Below are 26,673 nucleotides of genomic sequence, written 5' to 3'. Positions count from 1 at the left end.
TAACTTACATTAGGACCGATTTAATGTATTAAATGTATTTACTGTATTAAATCAGTGGCATCGAAATAGGATTCCACTGTATCTTGTTCTAAGTCTATGCTTTTTGCTCTGTAATCCTTTAAAAACTATCTCCTAAAAGAGTTGGTTGTTTATATTTTCTCTCTCCGAGGAATGTTCTGTTCGTGCATGTGTCTCTCTTAGATGATGATGAGTTCATTTTCATCTGTGGGCATGTTGATTACATTTGACATCATTGGCTGTGTTTCCTGAGTACCTGCAGTGCTTGGCCCTCCACAGATACTGGGCGGGAGGTGGGTAGGGTGTCTGTAGATTTAGGAGCACAGGGCTCTTCTCTTAAGGAGTGTGATGCAATCAAAGAGACAGAACAGTTGTAAATGTGTGGACACTCCCATAAAAAGTCACTCAGCATATTAACTGCCTGATGAACTTCGGTTTGGTGTTCCAAATAACATGGCAACTTTGACATTGGTACCTGGCTCCTAACTTCCTGTTTTTCTAATGAAACAACCTAAAAAATATGAAAATAGGAGAAAACATATACTAACAATACAAGCTAGAAAGAGTATTATCACAATAGCTATTATTTATTATATGCACCTTACTGTCTGGGTAGCCTTACATGTATTAATTATTTTCCAAACGGCAACAACAGAACTCTGTTTAGGTACTCAATATACCGTCTTCATGTAACTGGTGAAGGCTAGGGTTGGGGATGGGGTAAAGTACCAGCCCAAGTTTACTAACTTAAAAGCAGCAGAATCCATATATATATGTTCAAATCCAGTTTGACCTCTGAGCCCACTGTCTCAACTGTTGTACTACCCATATCCCGACAAATAAAGGAGTACCTGCCAGACCAAGCGTCTGTGTGACCGGGCTGAGGGACAAATGAGAACTGACTCCCTTCGAGACCCTGTGATGCTCTTGAAAAGAAGCAGCCAACGCCTATACCTTTTGGAAAGGCCAAGGAAGACTGTGAGAATTGCTTCTGGGGTTGAAATAAAAGGACCAGAAAGCAGCATTATAACAGTTCATAGCTCAGACAGAGGCGGCCAAAACCTGGAAGCTGGAACAGATGGGATACTCCACAATGACAGAAGATAGCACAGGCCTATCCTTGTACACTGTGGGCAGACGCACCTGGCAGAAAGGAAAACACCTAACTGGGAGTGGGTTTCTCTCTGCAGGGCAGCCAAAGCTTTGACTCCGTCTGGGCTACTCAAATGAAAGGAGCAGTGAAATGTAAATCTGTGCTATTCTACCCACTGACTCCTAATATTAAAGAAACATTTGAACGGCAGCCAGCTGGAGAGTAAAGATATTCAAGAAGATTCTACCCACCTGCCTTGCTTACCAATAAATACCAGATCTGGGTTAACTGGGTTAACTACTGGTCCAAAAATGGAGTAAACAACAGCAAAGAAAATGTAAGGTCTGTGAAAGATTTTGCAGCACAGAACAAGGAAGATAACGTAACACTTTAAATGCAGAGGAACAACTTACATTTGACAAAATTATTGTGAGAAACAAGTGTTGGATTGTAATTTTTAGATAGCATCTGTTCTATGTCTTACAATTCAAGGAAAGAGAATCTTTGAAGTGAAGTAAATGAGATTGTGATGAAGAGTAGACTAGCTGAGAAGCTGGGAGAGAGAAGGCATTGGATGGGGCATAGATCTTGGAGGCAGATTGCTGGGAATGAGTCCAGGCTCCACCACTTCCAGCTGTGCAGCCATGGGCAAGTCCCTTACCTTCTCAATGCTATTGGTTTTTTATGTGTGAAATGAGCATTATACTTTCAACCTAATATGGTGGTTAGGAGATCTTACAATGTATCAGCAGAATTAAAGCATGTATCAAAAGTATCGGAGAAATATCAACACCATGAAAAATTAGAATCAATGACAATCTTAAGAAGATCGCCGACCCCCCCCCAAACCCAGAGGAAAGGATTAAAGTGATGAAGTAGAAATGAAGATTCATGTATGAGTAAGATAAAAATGGAGCACACCGAGAACAGACAAATGGAATAAATGCTTAAAACTAGAATATTGCAGAATTTTTAGATTAACATGCCTATATGCCAGGAAGATTACCAACCAACACCAGGAATAATCTTAAATGTTGTTTATTTTAAGGTTTGAAAGGTAATTGACTTAATCAGGCAGAAAAGCAGAAGGTATGTTGAAAAGGAGAAACTCCACCTGACCTCGAGCTTGTTCCTGTGTGCAAGAGCGCAGGAGATGTTGGCATGATATCTAGTGTTGTGAGGGATATTACCGAAGAATGTTTTTACCAGATAAAGTGGTATTTACAGAAGAAGGAAATAGAAATCATCATATCATCCTCAGATTGGGAAGGAGATAAAATATCAAACACTGCTTAGAAATGAAATGACCTTAAGGTTTACTTAGTTGGAAATAAGCATAAGGAAATTAAATGTGTAAATAGTGGTTCAAAAGTGTTAATGAATAGCAGGAAATTGATTGCTAGTTTCTGTCCTTGGCTGGGGAATCAGAATACTTGGGCAACCATAGTAGACTTGCCTGCTAACTCTGAATGTTTATAGAATTACATAGGTGATTCTGGTGAGGAGCCAGGATTGAGACCTACTGCTTTAGCTATTTTAATAAAAATAAAATATACAGAAAATTAGGAAAATAAGTTTATTGCCAAAGACATATAAAATGATTTATTTTCAACAATTTATGCAAATTGTTTTGAAAATGTAAACCTTTTATGGGATATAAAAGCAAATTTTAATATATGAAGAAACAAGATTTCTCTAGTGGCAAGATTTAATTTTTTAAAAAGTCCTCTCAAATGTATCTCTAATGTATTCATAATTCCAATTAAAATCATAGTATTTTTTAAAGTTGGTAAAAATAAATCTAATTTTCATCTAGAAAAATAAGCTGGTAGCATAACAAATTTTTGGAGTTAAATTTGTGAGGGAGGCTTGCTGGTAGCATTTACTAATACAAATTAAAACATTTATGCTGGTGAATTATGAATAGATAAAGGAAACAAGAAGATTGAAAAACAGACCCAATATTGCAGAGATAATGTAATTCATAATGATAAAAGGGACAATCCATCACAAAGACATAAATCTTTATGTGACTAGTTACAGAACCTCAAAATATATGAAGCAAAAATTAACTATTTCAGGGAGGCCAAGGCAGGTGGATTGCTTGAGCTCAGGAGTTCAAGACCAGCCTCAACAAGAGCGAAACCCCATCTTTAAAAAATAAACAAATGGGACTTCATTAAACTGAAAAGCTTCTGTATAGCTAAGGAGACAATAACCAAAGCAAAGAGACAACCTACACAATGGGAAAGGATATTTGCATATTTTCAATCAGACAAAAGCTTGATAACTAGGGTCTATAGAGAACTCAAATTAATCCACATGAAAAAAGCCAAAAATCCCATATATCAATGGGCAAGAGACATGAATAGAACTTTCTCTAAAGACGACAGACAAATGGCTAACACACATGAAAAAATGTTCATCATCTCTATATATTAGAGAAATGCAAATCAAAACAACCCTGAGATATCATCTAACCCCAGTGAGAATGGCCCACATCACAAAATCTCAAAACTGCAGATGCTGGTGTGGATGTGGAGAGAAGGGAACACTTTTACACTGCTGGTGGGACTGCAAACTAGTACAACCTGTCTGGAAGGAAGTATGGAGAAACCTCAAAGCACTCAAGCTAGACCTCCCATTTGATCCTGCAATCCCATTACTGGGCATCTACCCAGAAGGAAAGAAATCCTTTTATCATAAGGACACTTGTACTAGACTGTTTATTGCAGCTCAATTTACAATTGCCAAAATGTGGAAACAGCCTAAATGCCCACCAACCCAGGAATGGATTAACAAGCTGTGGTATATGTATACCATGGAATACTATTCAGCCATTAAAAAAAATGGAGACTTTACATCCTTCGTATTAACCTGGATGGACGTGGAAGACATTATTCTTAGTAAAACATCACAAGAATGGAGAAGCATGAATCCTATGTACTCAATTTCGATATGAGGACAATTAATGACAATTAAGGTTATGGGGGGGGAAGCAGAAAGAGGGAAGGAGTGAGGTGGGTGGGGCGTTGGTGTGTGTCACACTTTATGGGGGCAAGACATGATTGCAAGAGGGACTTTACCTAACAATTGCAATCAGTGTAACCTGGCTTATTGTACCCTCAATGAATCCCCAACAATAAAAAAAAAAAAAAAAGAAATTAACATTGTAGCCAAAAATGGCAAAGGATTCCAGATAGAAATAACACAGTGGTTTAAAAGCACAAAATTTGGAGCTGCACTGCCTTGGTGTGAATCATGGCTCTGCCATTCACTATCTGTATGCCTGAGCAGATGCTTAGCTTTTCTGTGCCTCAGTTTCTCAATATGTTGAATAAAGATAATAACAATAAAAAAAAATAGCTGGGTGTTGTGGTGGGTGTCTGTAGTCCCAGCTACTTAAGAGAATTGCTTAAGCCCAAGAGTTTGAGGTTGCTGTGAGCTGTGGCACTACAGCACTCTACTGAGGGTGACATAGTGAGAATCAGTCTGAAAAAAAAAATTAGTAGAATTAAAGGGAAAAGTAGACAATTTCATTATCATTGTAGATTTTAATACCTTGTTCAGTAGTTGGTAGAACAACGAAAGAAAAACGTAGAAAATATGAATAACACTGTGAACCTCCTTGACTAACTGATATTTGTCGAACATTAGATCCACAAACTGCAGAACACACATTCTTATCATGTGTATGTGATACATTTATAAAGGTAGATTGTATGCTTAGCTATAAAACAAGTCTTAATTGGATCAAAGCAGTATAGTTGTATTCAGTGACCTCAATAGAATTAAACGAGAGATCAGTCACAACTGAGCTATTTAGGAAAACTCCAAATATCTGGAATTTTTGAGAAAAATCTCTGTAATTCAAGTGTCAAAGACAAAATCAAAAGGAAATTAGAAAATAATTTTGCCAAAGACAATGGCAAAAATACAACGTATCACAAAAAAATAAAAAAATTAAACTTTGGGGAAATTCGAGAGCTTCAAATGCTTATAGAGAAAGAGAATGATCTAAAATGAGTCATCTAACCTTCTGCCTTTAGAAAGGAGAGGGAAGTAAACACAAAGTAAGTAGAAGGGAATTTTGTTGTTGTTGTTATTGTTAGAGTGTTAGTAATCAATGAAATGCAAAATAGACAACAGAAAAAAATAATGAAGCCCAAAGCTGGCTCATTGAAAAAATCAACAAAATTGACATATTCCTGACATGTTCCTAGCCAGAATGAACAATAATACAAGAATACAAATTGCCTAGCAAATCTGTAGATATTAAAAGGATATCCAGTAAATGCTAGGCCTTTGACAAGCTAGATAAAATGAGCAAACTTCTGGAAAAAAATACAATTTACAAAATTGATACAAGGAGAAATTAAAATTCCAAATAGCCTATCTTTTAAATTGAGTTCATTATTAAAAACCTTTCCCAAAAGAAAACTCGAGAAGTACCACTAATATACACAAACCTTTTCAGAAAATACTTAGGGGACATCATGACCCAACTCATTACTCTTAATTCCCAAACTGACAAAGCTTTAGAAGAAAAAACTACAGACTAATATTCTTCCTAACTGTAGACACAAAAAATTCTAAATAAAATATTAGCAAATTGAATGTGAAGAGTAATTAATCATATTAGAGTTTAGTATTCAAGCTTCAAACAATAAAATTTACCATATTAGCAGTATAAAAGAGACAAATTACATGTTCTTATTAACAGATGAAGAAAATTGTTGAAAAATCTTAACAGCAAAACAGGAATAGTAGAGAGCTTCTTGAAAGTGGTAAAGGCGGTAGCTACGTAACAAACATACAGCCACAAAATCATAATTGACAGATGCAATTTAGAGATCAAGAGTGAGGTTAGGGTGGCTGCTTACTACATGGTGTTCAACATTGTGTGGAAGTCTTGGTCATTGCAATGTGGAAACAAAAGAAACAAAAGGCATAAAAAAGTAAGACTTGCCTTTGCAGATAATGTGATTGCTTATGTAAAAATCCTAGGGACGATTCAAAACAGCTACTGAAACTAAAAAATGAGTTCATCAAGTTTTCAGAATACAAAGCATGTATTTAAAAATTAGTCATATTCTTGTATGCTATTTGAAAAATAATTAAAAAGTAAAATTTTGAAATTCCTTTTGAATAGCATCAAAAATCATACAATACCCAGGAATAAACCTATGAAAAGATGTTCAAGTCAAAGTTCCTATACTGAAAACAAACAAAAAAGAAAATTCCTGAGAGATTATAAAGAAAACTTATCCAAACCCAATCAAAATTCCAGGAGATTTTTTAATAAATGTTCTCAATGTGATTCTAAAATTTGTGTGTGAAAGCAAAAATTCTGGAATAACAAAAGCATTTTTAAAAGGAAATTGGAGGAACTTAACCTCTGTAATTTGATGACTTATTATGAAGCAAAGAAATATACATACACATGAATGGAATAGGATAAATAATCCAGAAATAGAGCCACACATATGTGGTTAGCTGATTTTTGACAGTGGCATCAAAGAAATTCACTAGAGAAAAGACATTCTTGTCAATAAATCACTAAAAACTACATCTATATTTAGAAAAAGTGAACATCAACCCTCTTTTCCCCCCAACACTGTACACCAGTGTTACCTCAGAGGTATCATGGGCTTGAATATAAAATGTAAACGCATAAAACTTCTAGGAGAAAATCTTTAGACTTTTGATTAGGCAAAGATTTCTTAAAACACAAAAAACGTGAAACTTAATGTTAAATTTGATTTCACCAAAATTAAAAACATACTATATTCAAAAAATACAGCTAAAATGATGAAAAGACAATTCTTAGAGTTGCAAAAAATATTTATAACATATATCTGATAAAGGATTGTGTCTAGACTATATACAGAACACTTAACAGCTGAATGATAAAACACCTCTATTTTAAATAACGGGCATACACTTCACCAAAGAAGATATGTAAGTGTTCACATGAAAGCTATAACCCAGTTACAACCTAAGAATAGGGGGAAGGGGGAAAGGGAGGGGAGGGAGGGGGGAGGTGGGTAGAGGGAAAGGAGTTGGTGGGATTACACCAGCGGTGCATCTTACAAGGGTATATGTGAAACTTGGTAAACGGTCTGTGAAGCTAGTGAATGGTGCCCCATGATTATATCAATGTACACAGCTATGATTTAATAAAAAAAAAAGAAAAGAATAAAAGAAGATATGTAAGTGAAACAAGGACATGAAAAGATATTAAATGTCATTAACCATCAAGAAATTCAAATTAAACCAGTGTGAGATAGTACTACTCACTCATTAGATTGGCTAAAGTTAACAACTAACTATTCTAAGTGTTGCTAAGGATATGGAGCAACTGAACATTCATATACTATTGGTGGGGATGTAAAATAGTACAACCACTTTGGAAAACATTTTGGTAGTTAAATATTAAGCCAGTATACTACTAGGCATTTATCTAGAGAAAGAACATATACATGTATATCCATAAAACACTTATCTGTGCATTTTTATAGCAGCTTTACTCCTAACATGGAAAGCTGGAAACAAACAAAAGTGAATGCATAAACAAATTATAGTATTCATTTAATCAAACATTGAACAATAAAAAGAAATGTACTATTTATATGTGCAACAATATGAACACATATTACAATCATTATGTTAAATTAATGAAGCTGGAAAAATAACACATATGATCCCATTTATAAATGATTCTTAAAAAATACAGTATATAATAATCTTAAGTAATTGGTGGTTGACTAGAGATAGTGGGATAGTAAGAGAGATGAACATAAATTGGCAGGAAGGAACTTTTGTCAATAATGAAATTGTTCTTTTTCTTGACAATAGTTTCACAAGTGTCTGCATATAGTATATACAGTAGAACTTCCATAGTTGACCACCTCCCTATACTGATCGTCTCCTTAAGTTGACCTAATTTTTATAGGCTAGACATACACCACATTTACTCAGTGGAAGTTCCTTATGTTGAAAACCTCCATATGTTGATGAGTTACAGTCCCTTGGGTGCTCAACTTATAGAGGTTCTACTGTATACCTGTATCTCAAAACTGATCAAATTTTGCACTATAAATACATTTAGAAAGTACGTAACCTAAATGCATATGTAGTGCAAAATTTACAAAGAAGTAGACCCAAATGGCTGTAAATACTTAATATGATGACTCTTTAAATTGTAGTTCAAACCAGATTTCAAGACAAATTTCAGATAGATTTTAAATAGGTTAAAATGTAAAATTACCAAAGTACTAGAAGAAAATAAAGGTGAATCGGTCTCAAAATATAGATGACCTTCACAAGCATAAAGGAAAAGACTGATAGAGCTAAAACTTTTTCCTAACCCACCATAAACAGAGTTTTGAAGGCAAATGTAAAATTAGGGAAAATGTTCAAAATATTTGATCAGCAGTGATTTAGCATCTTAGGTAACATGTAAATAATCTTCTGTATCAGTTAAGTAAAACTGCAATGGAAAACTGAGCAAACAATAATAAATATGTCTTAGGATCTAAATGAGTAATATAAATATGAGAATTACCACAATTAGTAATAATGAAAATTAAAGTAGTAGTGAATGACTATATATTTTGGTGAGTAGCGTATCATTTTGTCTTATTTTGAAAATAAGCAAAGATTAGGTGAAATGGTAATGGCCAGAGCAGATTGACATGTGAGAAAATACTCCATCTTTGACTGCTGTTAGAAGTATAAATATAAAAATACTTTTACTCTTTATTAATACTACTCAATACATTTACCTGATGTTTAAAAGAGTTTATGTACAGTCTTGTTAGAACAATGAAAAATGTACTAAATGATAAAGAGGTTTTTCAGCATGTTAGAGTTTGTTTATGGAATACTATTAAAAATATTAATGTAGATTACTTATTGAAATGAGAAAAACTTAGCAAATTAAATGAAAAAGTCCACTTAAAATGTTAAGTCCTGGTCTAACTATTTTTAATATATTCTTGAAAAAAATAACTTGAAGACTATAAGGAATACTTAATGGTAAATACCTTCTGATTGAATTATAGATCTTTTTTTCTTTTGCCTTTTATCAGTATTATTATGATTTTAAATAAAGACATGAAATAAATGTGCTTATAGATTAGAATAAGTGTGGATTTAGTTTTTTAAATTAATGTTGCATAATAATACTTCTTTCATTTAATCTGAAATTATTTTCTTCCTCAGTATAGGTCTGTTTATAATTTAGCAGTCATAGAGAATGATTAATCCCAGTCATAGAAACCATAACTTCTACCAATCTTCAATAAGTAAATAGTGTGGGTATGGTTGTTAATAGCTCTCTAAGTTGTGAAGATGTAAAAAGCATGATTTTCACTGGCTAACAGAAGTAAAGCTATAGTTAATGGTGGCCATTTAGTACCCAGGACAGAGACAGCAGGTGTTTTCATCCATGCTTTGGTTTTTATTGATAGGTGGTGATTGTCTGGGGTGATGTATTAAGACACATTTGGGGTTTTTTCCTGGATTCTGCTTAAAGTACACTGATAATTTAAAAATGTGCACTCTGGTAAAGGGAGCTGAAGAGTGTAGCACTTGCATACCACTCTAGTGTTAGGGAATAAAGGTAATCTTGTTTTCTACAGATGCGCATGGGTTGCATATCTGTCTAGGACAGCAGTTCTCAACCTATGGGTCGTAACCCCTTTGTAACAATGAAAATACATCCTGCATATCAGATATTTACATTATGAATCATAACGGTAGCAAAATTACAGTTAGGAAGTAGCAAAAAAATAATTTTATGGTTGGGGGTCACCACAACATGAAGAACTGTATTAAAGGGTCCCGGCATTAGGAGGCATTAGGAAGGTTGAAAAGCACTGGCCTAGGATGAGCACTGATTAACACGTGCGGGGTGGTGAGTAGCTTACAAAGTCATGGTGACGTGAGGGCAGACTGCAGAGAGGAAAGAGGTTACTTATGGTTCTGACTTATGTGAAACCAAGCCATTTCATGGATTCTGTTAGAATGGTTTACATTTTTGAGAGAAAACTGGTGGATTATTTAAGTACGCCTTTCCTGATTTCAGTCTCAGGAACCAATAAAGTCTTGATATAGGATCATGGTATGCATTAGGTATGCTTTTGGCATGACAGGCTCCACACATTCAGATTTTGATGTCCATGAGCAGGGAGGACATTGTAGATAGCAGAAAGGTCAGGGAATGAAGGTGGGTGGGGAGAGGGAGGAGGGAAAACTTGCCTGGTATTGCTGCATTACACAGCAGGTCACGGGAAGCCGTGACATTTTCCTTCATTATTTGTGGCTCACGTATGTAAAAGCAGCGTCTGAGGCAGTCACTGAAATGAACTCTTCAGATCCTTTGGCATTTAAGTCGTCATTCCAGAAGTTATTTTTTGTTCCTGGCTAATGAATTTCTGTCTTTCTGATCACTGAAGGACAGTGATTGCCCTTCTCAGGAAAGCTATTTAGTTCTAATATTGCTATTTCACTCTTCATGGTGTGGGGTGTGTGTATGTATATGGGGGACAGAGACAGAGAGAATGTGTACATGTAAGCTCTTATCGCAGCTCACTGTAACCTCAAACTCCTGGGCTCATGCCATCTTCCTGCCTCTGCCCTGGTAGCTGGGACTACAGGTGCATGTCACCACATCTGGCTAACTTTTTCTTTTTCTTTTCTTTCTTTTTTTAATAGAGACAGGGTCTCATTCTTGCTCAGTTTGGTCTTGAACTCCTGGCCTCAAGTGATCCTCCTATCTTGGCCTCCCAAAATGCTAGGATTACAGGCATGGGCCACTGAGCTTCGCCTGCATTTCCATTTCTTTACAAGTAGGATTTTTTCCTTCATTCTTCTCTAAGAAATTAAGAGCTCTTAATTTTAGTTTTACTTAATTTTGGTCTATTTAAACTCCTTACCAGTAAGACAGAGATTTCAGACTAGATAGACAAATGTTTATATTGGCTGTTTGGAAAAAAAAATCTCTATATGTTTTGTATCCCTTTTGATTTCGAATCATAGTATTTCAGTGTTTGAGAGGAGTATAACAGTTGAGAAATCAAGGACCATCCTGACTTTGGAGATGCCTGCATTACATTTCTACCACATATTTTTTTATCAGCCTGTGCTTGGAACACAGCTGGAGATTTCACTCCAACTCAAGGCAGCCCATTGTATCTTAAAACAGCTTTAGTCCTTAAAAATTCTTTTTGTCTTAGCCATTAATTTTATTCCTTGGGAATCACATAAATAAATCATCAAACGTCTCTTCAAACATAAAATGTCTTCAGATATTAAAAGAGGACAATCATATTCCCTAAGTCTTTTCCTCTTTTAAGCATCCCTGGTTCTTTCTCCTCTTTCTCTTCAGATGCTTTTGCTCTTGATCATTCTCTAAATATTTCAGCCAAAAGTGGGCCCTGAAGTCCGGGTGTTGTCCAGTTCTGACATCTCTTTTCTATTAATTAATGAATTCCTGGAGCTGAGTTGCTGGTCTAGGGGAAGGACAGTGGGACAGTCCCCTTAGTATCCTGGTGGCTGACAGACCTAGGCGGTTTTGATACTTGCTTCTGTGTCTGTACTGAGAGCTGACTCACATTTCTTCCTGCAACAGTGTAGCGCGTCAGATTGGACTCATCATTTGACCATCCCCTGTGGCTTTTTGTTTCATTGACACCCAAGACTGTCACAGCTCTGTTGAGTAGGCTAGAGCTGGGGAGAGAATTCCTTGACAGCCTTCTTGTGTTAGATCTATGTTGATGCTAGGTTTTTTGTTTTCTTTTATTTTTAATTTGTAGGTAATCATTTGTTTGAGAATAGCATATGTGGATACTTTTTTATTGTTGATTTATATTTGACACTTAAATGATATATTCTGTAAATCTTGAAAAAAAATTTTATCTTTTTTTTAAAATTTTTTTAAATTTTTAATTCCAGCTTATTACACATGGTCAGTAATGATGGAAATACACACAGTCCGTAGGGAAATCTCTGACTTCTTGGGAACATTGTAATATTTTTGTCTTCCCTTTAAACCTCATTTCTTTGTACTGCTTTGGAATAGTGTTATGAACAGTGCTGATTTTTTAAGCCTTTTCTACTGTTCCAAAATACTCTAGTCATAATTATGTTTTCATACTCAAAAGCACAGGCTTTAGAATAAGACTTGCCTGACTTAATCCTAGTTCCTATTGAAGTGATCACAGGCAAGTCACTAAATTTTTCTAAGCCTTAGTTTGATTGTCTATAAAATGTGAATTAAAATAATGGGGCTATTTCCTATGCTTATTGGTAGGACAAAAGGAATATAAAACACTTAGCAATAAATAGTAAGTTCTCAGTAAAAGTTATTTTATTAGTATTTTTAATTGTTTCAGAATCATTCCAACTTTTCACAAATTGTTTTAGTTATAAGTTTCTCAGTATGTTTTAAAACCGGTGATATGTTTGGGTGGTGCCTCAAAGGAATAGGCCACATATACCAGAAGTGGGGGGTTCAAACCTGGCCCTGGCCAAAAACTGGTGACTCACAATGTTTTAATTATGTTTTAATTATGACTCACAATGCAAGTTGCAGTTTCTTTTTCTTCAGAGTATTACATGCCATAGAAAAAAATTGAATATTTAAAGTATGCACTTTCAAATTTTTACTAGTCATGTCCAAACTGGTTCAATTGATTGTATAGCATCAAAGCCCAGATAGGAATGTTGTATACATTAAATCCCCTAGCAATAATGGTTGTTTTTATTTTCTGCTTGTGACTTTCTCAATAAGATAAAACTTCAGATTCTGATGAAACTATGTTTTTATTCATCAGAGTATCTAGGTTTAAGAGTTCTTTTAAGAGGCCAGGCGCGGTGGCTCACGCCTGTAATCCTAGCACTCTGGGAGGCTGAGGCAGGTGGATTGCCTGAGCTCAGGAGTTCAAGACCAGCCTGACCCAAAGCAAGACCTCGTGTCTAAAAAAATAGCTGGGCATTGTGATGGGTGCCTGTAGTCCCAGCTACTTTGGGAGGCTGAGGCAAGAAAATTGCTTAAGCTGAAGAGTTTGAGGTTGGTGTGAGCTGTGACGCCACCACACTCTACCAAGGGTGACAAAGTGAGACTCTGTCTCAAAACACAACAACAAAGAGTTCCTTTAAGAGTCTGTTTTTATTATCACAGTTAGTTTGTTGACTCATTTCCAAGAAATGCATTTCATTCTCAAGTAATTCTGACACATAAACCAAGAAGTTATCTGCATCTTTAGTGCTTGCTTTTTTAGGGGCAGTCCTCCTCAATCCCAGCATAATAAATGTTTCAGGCCATTTTTGTTCCACGATCTTCTTATACATTTAAACTATTCTGTGTTGTTGATCTGCTTATTAAACGGAATGTACTACATTAAAAATAAGTACCCTGTTACAAAGTAAGATGTTCTACGAAAGATAAGCCTTTTATAAGTATATTAAAAGAAATTGACATCTCCTTTGTTAAAAAGTAGTTAAAGTAAAGGGATTTCAACTAGCCTGGACATATATTCTCTTATAGATGCTTCCTTGAATCCAAATTATGCTAAATTCTGATACTTTTGAGATGAGCAAAAGAAGAAAAGGTGTCATTTAGGGTTGGAACTATGTGAGTGAAGGAGGGAAAGTGGTCCCAGGCAGCCAGCACAGACAAAGACGTGGGGGTGTGGCAAGGGTGCCAAAAGGTTTTGAGTGTTGACCTGTTGAAAAAAAGGCTCTAAGCAGAGAAAGAGACTAAGGAGGTTTCCATTTTCTGAAGGCTACTCTGACAATTCTGTGGTATATTCAGTGCCTCTGTTATCAATAATTGAAGCTGGGCGCAAAGAACAATAATTGGTGCAAAGAATTGTAAGCCATGGAAAACCACAAACTCCTCTCACCTGGCTTTAGATTAGAAAGTTAATTTGGTCCTTTTGGCATTCCTGAATTCTGTCTTGGGCAGTGAGTGATCTGATCCTTAGCCATCATTTTTTTCTGGAATTGGTCCTGCAATGCCGGGGGAGTCTAACGTTGGCCTGACTTCCTCTTCAGTTTCTTAAGAAGATTGTACCCTGGTGAAGAGACTTTACTTCCCTCCAAACAGGGTAATGTGGTCTGAGCTATTTTTTTCAGGTGGCTCTGGGATACATACTCTTATTTTTCTAAGTCTGTTAGGTGCTACCTTTTTCCATTCAACAAGTATTCATTATGGAGGATAATGCTGCATAGGTAAGCTGGATGTCAATTAAATAAGTAGTCCCACTTGAAATGAATTCTAAGCAAAATATTTAGTGGAAGACAGAGCCCCTGAGGCTCAAAGTGACTAGACTCATCCTTTAAATCAGATTAGAAACTAGATCTTCTGCTGGGCATATCAGACCTGCTGGCTGGATTTTGTTTGACTGGCAAGGTGTCATACTTTGACATCCCTAGTTGACCCAAAGGTTACCATTCCACCCTGAAATACTACATACCAATTATACACACTGATGTTGGCTGGCTGGCCCTGCAGGTATTTGAGTGTGTCACCACGGCCTCCTACCTGGGAGTGGGAAGCCTGGTTGTTAGAAATTAAAATTTTCAAATCAGCAAAAGTTCCCAGATGGGATCTACTACTGGGTTCTCTCTTCCTCCATCTGGAAGATTAATCCACTTGGGATAGTAAATGTTGATATAGCAAAATAATTTTCTGTTTCTCTCTGGCATTTTTTCCTTATTTATGAAAAAAATCAATATATTTTATTCTAATGCCAACTATATAAAAATAAATTTAGATATCAGTTACTGATTTTTCATATCTCACGTAATAAGTGCACACTTCATGTGATAAAATCTTTGCTTCATCTGTGACTTAATCTGTGACTTTCAACCATGGATTCAAGACGGACAACTGAATTCTTATTTATAAGCCTGATAAAAATCTGTAGACTAAAAAACATACGCTAAGCCTCAAAATTACTTGTTTCTGGAAATCCTAGTATATGATAAGAATGTTAAGAAATACATGTTGAGTATATGTAGCATACATAAACAAATTTGTATACAGTCATAGAATTGAAGTATTAGCATATCTGAAAGCAAAAAACAAGAGTTCAGAGTCAGTTTCATGTTAATGAATTACACATGGTTCTTGACATTCATTTTTACCTGAGGCTTCCATGGTTTTAAGGACTTCAAAAAAATTAAACACAAAGTCTGTTAGTTAAGAAATAAAACTGTTTCATTCCTGTCATTTTGAAGACTAAAGATATCAGGAACACAGTTGTGCGTTAGTTAGCAGCAAATACAGAGCCGTTGTTTCTACCCCTAAAGGAATCTAATGTGTATACAGCTTGTATTTCATGCTAAATCTTAAGTGTCACACCATATTTGTAAAATAATCGTTTTCTGTTTATGATCCTGTATGCATACAGTTATACAACATTTTCATCAGAAAAAGCCATTGCCCACACTTAACAATGTCATATTATGACTGTCAGTTAAAGCTAGTAATTTTAAAATAAAACCAAACACGACAAAAATACACATAAAACTATTTCATACTAATTCAAAACTGGCATTAAATAATTTTAGATCATAAAATCTACTGGGTGAAGCTGGAAATGGATTCATGATACATGCATTTACCTCTTAAATGATGCAAAAGTTAATTTTAACACATGTATCAAAAGTTCAATCTGATATAAGAATAACCTGTGTGTTCAGAAATTGCTTAAATTTATGTTGTGAGTTTTGTATGTCATAAAATATGTTGGGTGGGTAACTAGATATTAGCTAATTACAAGGGGTTCCAAAAATGCAAGTTTCAGCAAGGACCCATCATGATAAATATTGGATACTAAAGGGAGGACCCATGGCAAATTTTCAGATGAAACAGTATTTGAAATCTCGTTTGACTTCTAATCCTGTTACCTACCTCGAGGGTATAATAGAATGTATTTGTTGGAAAATAAAGAGAAAGATTTTTATTAAAGCACATTTTTCTGTAGAGAATTGTGCTATGAGTCCTGCCCATCCAGTTGCTTTTCCCTTCATTTTGAGTCAAGAAAAAAAGGATTCAAGGGACTAATTAATGACTTAATAGATTTGGTTTCTCCCGCACTTATTGGTGGGCAGGGTGGAAGTGGGGTTGAAGAGGCAGCCATTCTGTGTCAGTGAAGGGGAAATGGAAGCAGTTGTCATCTTGTGGAGACACCCAGCTTTTCTCATAGGTGTTTCCTATAGACAAGCTTGGGCCACGGGCAGCAATGAGTGGGAATGAGATTGATCCAGGTTCTATTCAGTAGGAAAATCTGGAGAGACCAACAAAAGCTGAAAACCAGACGCTACATAAAGAGTGTGTGCAGGGTTAGTGAGCATGTAACCGGTTCAGTTGCAGAGGCCATGCCCTCACAGGGCTCTGGGACTGGCTAAGTGTTGTGCTGTGGTCATCTTGAAATTCTTAACATAGTGGAACTTCCAAAGTTGACCACCTCCCTACACTGACCACCTCCTCAAATTGACTTAATTCTCACTGACCAGACATGCACCACCTGTATGTATCAGCACTGTAACCCTAGTTCCTAGACCACCTCCATATGTTGACCAGTTTGTTACAGTTCCTTGGATGGTCAACTTGCAGAAGTTCTACTGTAGTTTTAGAATAAAGAGTTCCACATTTTCATTTTGCACTGAGTCATGCAGATTATGTAGCCTGTCCTAAATTTATGGCCTATATCGGGGAAGCTGCAGAGAAAGGAGTCCGGCAGTGTGAGATGGGGTGACCCCTTAAAGCAAGTCACAAAGCACTTCATGGGAAAAGAGTAGGCTTTAAATATTCACCACGCTCCACAAAGTTAGCTGCCCAGCTGAACCAGGTGAGTCAACATTCCTGCTCTTCTCACCCCCCTCCCACTCCTTTTTTATCCACTTCCAATCCTTTCAAATCCAAAAGGAACTGAAACAGCTTAGAAAGAGGGGACATGATGATTTCCCTCTTGGGAGGAGAAGGATGGGTGGGAAAGGGAGGGAAGCCACCATTGCACTGAATGAAGATGGATATTCCAGTAACCAATTTGAGACTGTTTTACGACTTGAAGTGACTATAGGACTTAGGACTTTTATTAAAGTGACTAGGAAAACCATGCAGCTGTCCAAGTTTTCACCCAGAGTTAGGGGGAAAACTATTACATTGAATAAATACTAAGAGAAAAGTGGACAAAATAAAACTGCTTTTGAAATTGCATCTCTCAAGTGATACTTTTTCAGTATATTGATTACATAATTGAATTTGAAGGATCTAAAAATACCAAATGCTTTTAACTCATACACCTTGTTATCTTTTAAGTTTAAAATGATCATTTGAAAGCTAGCTTAAATTTAGTAGTGAAGCCGGACTTTCTGTAAGTTTTATTTCTTAATTTAACTCGGTAATAGGAAAGGAAATGTTAGGTTTTTCCCATTTGTCACAGCACGTGTTTATCTGGTGGTTGGCTGGCTGACAATGGTCTAAAGCTGGAAAAGTTTGGCTGTTCAATGCAATTGCTTTTAAAATGAGGAACCGTATGAAATATTTCCTTAGAAAACATGTTTAACATTTTGAACAATTAAGCTTAACTTACTGTAATTTGGTTTTTCCATTGCTAGTGACATAGAACAATTTTTTTCTGGAGACTATTCAAAAATGACCCGAGTTAAGAAAATATTGCTAGTTTTCAATGCTTTTCCACTGCTATTTTCCATTTTGTGCAGAGACTGAGGTTGGTTAATTATAGAAAATTGCATTTGTGCTCATTACATGGGTGTGAAATTAACTTCGTCACTGATGGACTGACACTTAGAGTATAATTAGGTTGCATTCTTTCCAGGGATTCTGTGAACTATATTTTAATGCCCTTCAAGGATGAAGAGATAGTTGATTTTAAAAAAATTTCTGAAGGTTTTCATAGTTGGTCAGTCTTTATAAAATATGAATCTTATGGTGTTTTTTACATAGACATGTCATAAATTAATTTTTTAAAGCAAATATCCTTATAATTTCCCCCGGCTATAAAAAATGTGTGAGGAATTTATTTTTTATGATTTAACCTGATAATGATTATTTGAAATATAAATTCTATCAATATAGAGATAATTTTATTTTTGAACTTTTGCTAAAACTTACTTTAATAGTCAATGTTTCTGATTTTACTTTAAATGAGGAAAGAATATACCTTAAATTTAGATCCTTGGGGCAGCACCTGTGGCTCAAAGGAGTAGGGCGCCGGCCCCATATGCTGGAAGTGATGGGTTCAAAACCAGCCCTGGCCAAAAACTTGTTGAGGAAGTATGACACCATGGGGAAAAACTATATTTGCATCATTTTCAATATAAAAGACAATATTCTTGAAGAAAATTTGAAAGCAGACTGAAGGCGTGCCGCCGGCTAGTCAGAGAATGGGGGTCACATTCGCCTCTCAGCACCCCACATCCTAAGCCATCACTCACAGCATTTGGGAATACCATTTGGAAAAGTAATCACAAAACCTTCTTATACATGTCTTTCTGTGTATTTTCACTTCTTTCTTTAATATATGTCTCTAATTTTGTTCTAGGCTCGCAGGAAGGAAGTGTTTATCCAGGAACGGTATGGGAGATTTAATCTAAACGACCCATTTTTGGCACTCCAGCGAGACTACGAAGCAGGTGCTGGGGACAAAGAGAAGAAGCCGGTTTGTACCAACCCCCTCTCCATCCTTGAAGCAGTCATGGCCCACTGCAGAAAAATGCAGGAAAGGATGGCCACACAGCTGGCTGCCGCTGAGAGCAGACAAAAAAAGGTATTGAGGCTTTATTTTTCCCATAATGCAGTGATGAATGAGGAAACCATCTCCGAGATTGTTGTTTGTTCTTAAATATTATACATTTCCAGGAAGGAACGCAGTAAATATTTAGAAGTGTGAGGCGCTGACAGATTCTGGTCTCCCTTTTAAAATGTAACTTAAAAGTGTTTAAAATGTAACATTAAACCATAAAGGAAGTATGACAGAAATTGTGTTTCCCCTAATAGTTACATTGATACTTTTACCAGATGGGTCATCCAGCCATGCACCAGGACTCTCGGATCATGTGGTGGCACCCCCTACTTAATTCATCTAGCATCTGTCTCAAGTATTTCTTTACAATTAGAGATCATCATTTTGTTTTTTATTATTTCTTTGGAAAATGAAAATAGCATGAAGAGAATAGAATGAAGGTTTGCAGGGTATACATAGCGTCACAATATGTCATCTGAAAGTCCTGGTTACTGTCAGACTCGCCTGGGGATGTGATGGCTGTGTCAGCTGCAGACACCCAGCCTCTTGCTCACATGTGTTTCATTTAAACCAAACCTCTTCCTCCCCCCTCCACCAGCCACCAACACACACATACTATGTGTTTTTGCCCTTGAGTACATGCTTCAGAGACTACTAAGCTTGATAAAAACTTAACTACAATCAGCCAGAAGCAAATAGAAATTTAAGATTTGTCTATTCAATATTCTGCCAAGGCTACTGAGTCCCTTTTTTAAAAAAAAAAAAGAATGAAAAAGTCACCAGGGCTAATCCTGTCTGCTATAAGTAGAAGTAAAACTAATTATAGTCCCCCGCCCCCATTATTAAAGCATAAATTGCATAAATTAAAATGTTTCTTTTAGAAAATTCTTATTTTTTTTTTCCAAAGTCTCACCCAGGCTAGAGCACAGTAGTAAGATCCTCAGAATCTGTGGTCCTCCTGCCTCAGACACCTGAGTAGCTGGGATTACAGGCACATACCACCGTGCCTGGCTAATGTTTAAATTTTTTTTAGAGATAGGGGTTCATTTTGTTGCCAAGACTGCTCTCCAGCTCCTGGCTTCAAGTGATCCTCCTGTCTTGGCCTCCCCAAATGCTGGGATTAGAGGCAGGAGGCACCACTCCCGCACTTCAGAGAACACTTTATATCTTATATTCAATATTTGATTAACAATTCACATGAATGCACCACACTATAAATATTTGTGATCCCATTTAACGTGTGTGTCTTTTCCCTGTAATTGTATCTTTACATTAACATATGAATGCCATTCAGGTATAAGTACTGAATACACTTTTTTCAGTATGTTACATGATAAAAAACTAAACCACTGAGTAACATATTCAAGAAGAATAGAAGGCCTTCCATAGATGTGAGGCAAAAAACAGATTTACTTTGGACCGTATGAACCCTCTACAAAGCCCTGCAGATAACCACTGAAGTCTGCGGAGGTTTTCAAAACGTCCCACTGACCACATAAGCAAGCGCCAGTGGATTTCAGCTGATGTCACTGAAACTCATTTGTATTTCTTGGATGGCATATGTTTCAATTATGTTCTTAACATGTCAAATGAGCTATTTCATAATAAATAATATATGCTGGATTTCATGTTGTATTACCCCAAATTAAGAAAACATTTCATTTTCATTTCATGTATAAAAAAATGGATACTTTCCTAAATTTTTGTGCATTTCACTTATTTCTTTTTTTAGGGAAAAAAAGAACATTTCTAGTTTCATCAAAGATTTTATTATCTAGCTGATTTTTTTTTGTAAATCAACTTACATCCTGTTTGTTTCTGAATGACTGGGTCATTTCCAACCTGGCTGGTAGTGAAAGGAAATTGTTCTGTCCTATGGGTCCTGAGAGGCTAATGTAAAATGAGCCAGTGGGCTGTCTCCCACGCATCACAGGGATACAGGAGTCTTTTATGGCCAGATTCATTGGCTGCGTAGTTTCAGAGAAGAGTCGCTGACAGGGAGCGCTCCTTTTGTTCTTACTCTCTTCCCATAGATAGTAGCATGTGAGAAGTATAGTTCACACTGTTATCCTGTGTCTTAATTTATAAAGAAAATACCACATCAGGCAATAAAAGCAGAAACTTCAAAGTCCTCTTCTTAACAAAATTACCTGTTATCCCTTAGTCCTAAAAGTAAATAGGTTAACCAAATGTCTTCAATTCTCTTGCATACAGAGAAAATTGCAGTTTTAGAAATCTAAAAGCAGTAAGGGGGGAAAATCCATTATTTTAAACGAGTCCAGTTCTTTAAATCACTGCCAGAGCAAAAGTCTGGGAAAGCAAAGGCCCCATTATCTACAATTCAAGTATTTATTATCTGACACTGGGCATATCTCTTTGGTAATTCTAAGGCGTCTGGCCTGAGCGCTGCTCTGGCTGGCCTCTCAAGGCAGAAGAGGCTCCCTGCTCATTCATGTGTTGGTTCCTGCTGAGACTACTAATAGGAGGGTTAACTGTTTGGTAATTTGTGTGCCAGGGAAATTTGGGCAAGAGTCAATTTGGCAAACAGACTGAGCCTATAAAGCCACTTTGAATAAGCAAATGAGTAATCATCACAGGGGATTTTGCCTCCGGTAATCTACTTCTCATTTAGAGCCCTTAACCCAGGGTGGAATAACATTTGTTTTTTGTTTTTAATCTTGTGTGTCATCTTTGAATAGAATTTCTATTCCAATTTATTTGAAAAGTATGAAGAAAATCTATATATTTTCAAACATTTTAGAAAGCAAGGCCCAGAAATAGGAATTTTTAATTTGAGCAGAGCTTTTAAAAGTAAGAAAGTGAAATACTAATACTAATACTAGGAAATTAAGAGGGAGAACAATTATTTTCACCAGTAAAAACACTAAACATATGTTTATAGATCAGATCCAGCGTCTTCTAGGTGGCAGCTCGTTACGATTAGGTGAGCTGTATGACAGTAGATGCCTCTGACAGGACTCTTAGTTTTAAGCAGGTGAAGCCAGGGGTTCACTGAGTTAGGCAGAAAGGGCATTTATTGACTGGCTTATGGAAATATTAGTTAGCTTACAACGTGGCTTAGCGTGGCTGGCAAAACCTAGGAGCTCAGCTCTTCCCAGCCAGCATCATAGACTGGCGCTCGGTATGCAGCTAGTCTGCAGCAGGTGATGCTTCTGCTGATGGGACGTGGATGCTTCACTTGCCTCTCAGCCCCGATGATGTCAGACAGCCCCCTGCCCGCGCTGCTGTGGTTCCTGCATCCTGCGTCGTGTCTCCTGGGCCCTACTCCATCGCCTCACTTCCCATTGGAAGCCCAAGGCAGGGCTTGGTTAAGGTTAGGCCACACAGAAGACCAGGAGAACCACCACTGCCATATTTAGTTTCTATAGGAGAGAATCATAAGGTGAGAATTCTCTTAACAGAAGAAGGAATTTCCAGCAGTAGGTAACCCATGAAATGGCAAATGGGTTAGAAAAAAACAAATTTGTTTTGCTTACTTGATTTCATGTGCCTTTTTCTTTGTATTAGAACAAATTGCAGTTTATTGTGCCATTTGCATTCAGCACTCTCTATCTTATTGTGTTAATAGTTGCCCTATCATATGTGTAAGCATATTTTAATTTAAAATTGCTTTCTAGACTTTCCTTTAAGAATAATGTGGTAGACACAATGTGCTCTTTGACAACATTTTTGGGAAGAGTATTTAGGACATTTTGCATGTGAATGATTACTTGAACCCATTCCTGAGTCTCTTTTGTATAATTCATTATTATATTTCAAAATGCATTTTGATTCCCCAGGAGTGTTGCAGGGCAATTATCGAGAGGGATCTGGAGACTCAGGTCTGTGGCTAAGAGCAGAAATTCTCAGGGGAGGGCAGTTTGCCTGATTCACTTATGTGGAAATGAGTCAAACTCCTACTTCCAGGGTTTGTCTTCCCACTCTAAAATATCTAATTTAGAGAAAGGAGTAGATGAAAACTGCACAGCCCAAACTGCCAAGTGGCAGCTATTGCCCCTTTGAAATTAAAAAAATAAAATTGAAAAAGATCTTTTAATGTATCTCATTGTTTATCAGGAATGAATAGGTGGGTTGGGGTGACCAGGTGGAAAAGAGGTCAAGGATGCAAAGAGTGTTAAAAGCTTTAGGGTTAAGGGGAGCAATAAGAAACATGGTCAGAGGTCATGAGAGTCCTTTGTGATGTGATAAATGTGTACTGTGTTTTCTCATTTTATAAATGACCACAATTGCATTCCTTTCTGTTTTCCACTTAGAATTAGAACTAATTGCCTTTACATTGCTGCGGTGCTCCCACCTACATAGTTTTCCTTCCATTCTGTAAAAACACATGTTTGGTGCCTCTTCATTCATGGCTCCCAATCTGGATGCTATTCTTGGAGCAACCACCCACTTTCTCACTACCAGTGAAGCTGTCTTAGGTCTTCCAAGCTCTTCCACACAATCCACTGCTTTTTGCAAAAGGGTTTGGTGATACTGCACTCTGCAAAATTCCCCTAAGCCCCTACTTGAAAGTGATTGTGAACAGATATAAATCGGACAAGGGCATTATAGAGTCAGCTGGAACTCAGTATTCATGGGGTTCCTTCTTAACTTAGCATACAGTCCTGTAAACTGATCATCTCTTTAAAATTTTTTAAGGTCCTGAATCAAATAAATGGAGTTTATGCAGTTTTGTATGTAGTGTTAGTAATATCTAGTGTGGCTCCTTGTACACAGTAGGCAGCTCATTAGATATTTTTCCTCCAAAAGTTATTTAAAACATTACTAATGACAGTGTATGGACAAAGTAGGACTCAGATCACTCAAATCTGAATATAAGTGCACATTTGCTGCTGGTATGCTGACTTGAATAATCTTCATGAATTTATTATTGAAAATATTAATATGAAGCTACTTTATTGATAATAGGAAAAGTCAATATAGGAGAGAGTTGCTGACTCTTAGTGAGAATGAGGAGGAGGAGGTTTCAAGGCAATGTGGTGAAGTCCAGAGAGTTTAAGGGAGTCCCTGAGGTGTAATGAGCTCACAGAGCATTTGTAGTGCGTGCTCTTCCCTATTGAATTAACTAATTTGATCCTTAGGATGTTAGGTGATAGGTGCTGTTAGTAATTAGTGTCCCCTTCTTAAACACAAGAAAAACAAGACCACGGAGAATTTGAACAACTGTGCATACCGGTTTGAACACAGGCAGTCTGCCTGTAGAGTCACATACTTCACCACTGTGTGATGGTGTCTCTTACTCCAGCAGAACTCAACCTTTTGGCACCAGGGACCACTTTCAGGGAAGACAGTTTTTCCATGGACTGGGGGAAGAGGCTTGGGGAATGTGGTTTCAGGAAACTTTAAGTGTATTACGTCTCCACCTCAGATCATTAGGCATTAGATTCTCACAGGAATTTGTGCAGTTTACAGTAGGGTTTGTGCTTCTGTGAGACTCCATGGCCATGGCTGATTTGACGGGAGACAGAGTTCAGGCAGTAGGTTGAGGGATGCCCAGTGGCTGTAAATACAGATGAAGTTTCCTTGGCTCACTAGCCGCTCACCTCCCACTGAGTGGCCTGATTCCTAACAGGCCACAGACCTGAACTGCTCCATCGCACAAGGGGGTAGAGAAGGAAATTTTACTTGACTTATTATTATTTATATCAGTGTGGAATGGTGGAGTCCTACTTATCAGGCAGAAATTTCTTATCACTGCATCTGTCCCAGATGTAGCTGATGGACGGGAGCCTTTGAAGCTGGCGCTGTTTGGTACACCCAGCATTCCTAGCACCTCCTGACTTTCTTGCAGCAAGACACTGCAGGCTCACCCTGGACTCTCCCTACCGCAAACCCTGACTCTGCCTACTCCAAACCATGGGATTAGCTATTTCTTCCAGAAGCGTTAATTTCCCTTTTAATGGAAAATGGTATGTAGAAACAAATTTAGAACTAGAAGTTATATATATATTTATCACATTCACACGTACACACATACATTTGTCTGTTTCTCTCTCTGTATCAAACCATGAGTTCGTACTGACATTGATCTCCCCAATTCTAATCCAAATCTGTGGAGTATGTTCCAGTCCTTTCTCTATTTACGATTCCTTTCTCCAACAGTGAGAAACCTGGCTTCATTTGTGCTTCAGTATATTTACTTGTCTATTCAAGTATAGAATGCAGAGAAGTTTCAGAAATGTTAATTCACACTACTGTAAAAGACCAGTATACAGCTGAATATTTGTTAACAGCTTTTTAAGGAAAAATGCACATGATATGACCTTCACAAATCTTAAGTGTTGATGAGTTTTGAAAATGCATACACCTGTGTATCTGCACCGCTAACAAGATAATATGGAATATTTCTGTCACCACAGGGAGTTTCCTAGAATCCCTTCCAGTTAAGTTCCTCCCTTAACTCAGGTAGCCACTAAGCACTAGTCTGAATTTTAAATCATGGATTAATCTTACCTGTAGTAGAGCTTCAGGTAAATATAAGCAACTATACGTCTTCCAGCTTTGTTTTTCATTATCAAAATTGGTTATTCTAGAGCCTTTGCATTTTATAAAAAAGAAATTAAAAGCGGTTTGTTGGTTTCTCCAAAACTTTGCAGAGATTGAAATTTCATTGAATCTGTACACTAATTTTATAAGAATTGGCATCTTAATAAAATTATCTTCTAATTCGTGGTTATAGTCTGTTTCTCCATATTTTAGGTTTTTAATTTCTCTTAGTAACATTTTGTTGTTTTCAGTCGTATGTGCATTTTGTTGTTCTTATTTCTACATATTTTTTTCTACTATTATAAATCATGTTTTCTTTAAAGTTTCCAAATGCTGTTAGTTTACAGGTATTCCGTTGAATTTTGTATGTTGACATTGTATCCTGTGATCTTGCTAAATTATTTAAATAGTTCTGGCACTTCCTTTGTCTCTTATACATGGCTTTCTAGGTAAGCAAACCTGTTGTCTATGAATAGAGCACATTTTACTTCTTCCTTTCCAAATTGCCCACCTGCCTTTTTTCTCTTCCTTTTCCCCCACTTATTACTTCAATGACCAGTACAATGTTGAATATAAGGGATGAAAGCAGACTTTTCCTTTTTCCTAGGAAGAAAATATTCTATATTTCACCCTGAAGTATGATGTTAGCTATGCTTTTTATAGATGGCCTTTATCTCATTTGAGGTTTCATTCTAACTTTGTTGAAAGGGTTTTATCACGAGTGGGTTTTGAATTCTGTAAAACAGTTTATCTGCCTCTATTGACATAATCATGGTTTTTTGCTTCTTTTAATATAATGAGTTACACAGATTGGTTTTCAAATATTAGACCCACTTAGATCCCTGAAGTAAATCTCATTTGGTCGCCTTTTTATTGGTGTTTTTACACATTACTGTGTTTTATTTGCCTGTGTTTTGCTAAAGAGTTTCATGTCTATGTTCAAGAGGGACATTTCTTCAGTAAATTTTTTAAAAAATTGTTTCTTATCGGAAGGAAATCATTGCTTTGTAAGATGTATTGGAAGTATTTATTTCTCTTATTTTCTAAGAATATGTATAAGATTGGCATCATTTCTTTCTTTGCTAGAACTTATCAGTAAAGCCTTCTAAGCTGGGCGTTCTCTTTGGAAAAACATTTTTTAATTATAGATTTAACTTCTTTAAAAAATATAAAGTTATTCCAATTTTCTATGTCATTTTTTGTCATTTCTGAAAGCTATGCATTTCAGGGGAATTTGTTTTTTTTATTTGTTGAATTTATTAGCACAGACTT

At 36.6% G+C, this 26,673-nt stretch overlaps 1 protein-coding gene across 1 annotated transcript in view; it reads left to right on the top strand.

Annotated features, from left to right (window-relative positions):
• The window catches only part of CTTNBP2 (cortactin binding protein 2), a 167,811-nt gene that overhangs the window by 49,431 nt on the left and 91,707 nt on the right, over positions 1-26,673 (top strand). Inside the window, exon 3 of the mRNA XM_053553629.1 lies at positions 18,694-18,918. Within this exon, the coding sequence (XP_053409604.1) occupies positions 18,694-18,918 (225 nt within the window). The remainder of the gene's footprint in view (positions 1-18,693; positions 18,919-26,673) is intronic.

This window comes from Nycticebus coucang, chromosome 11, assembly GCF_027406575.1.
Source record: "Nycticebus coucang isolate mNycCou1 chromosome 11, mNycCou1.pri, whole genome shotgun sequence".
Lineage (NCBI taxonomy): Eukaryota > Metazoa > Chordata > Mammalia > Primates > Lorisidae > Nycticebus > Nycticebus coucang.
This window is presented reverse-complemented; position numbering and strand designations above follow the sequence as displayed.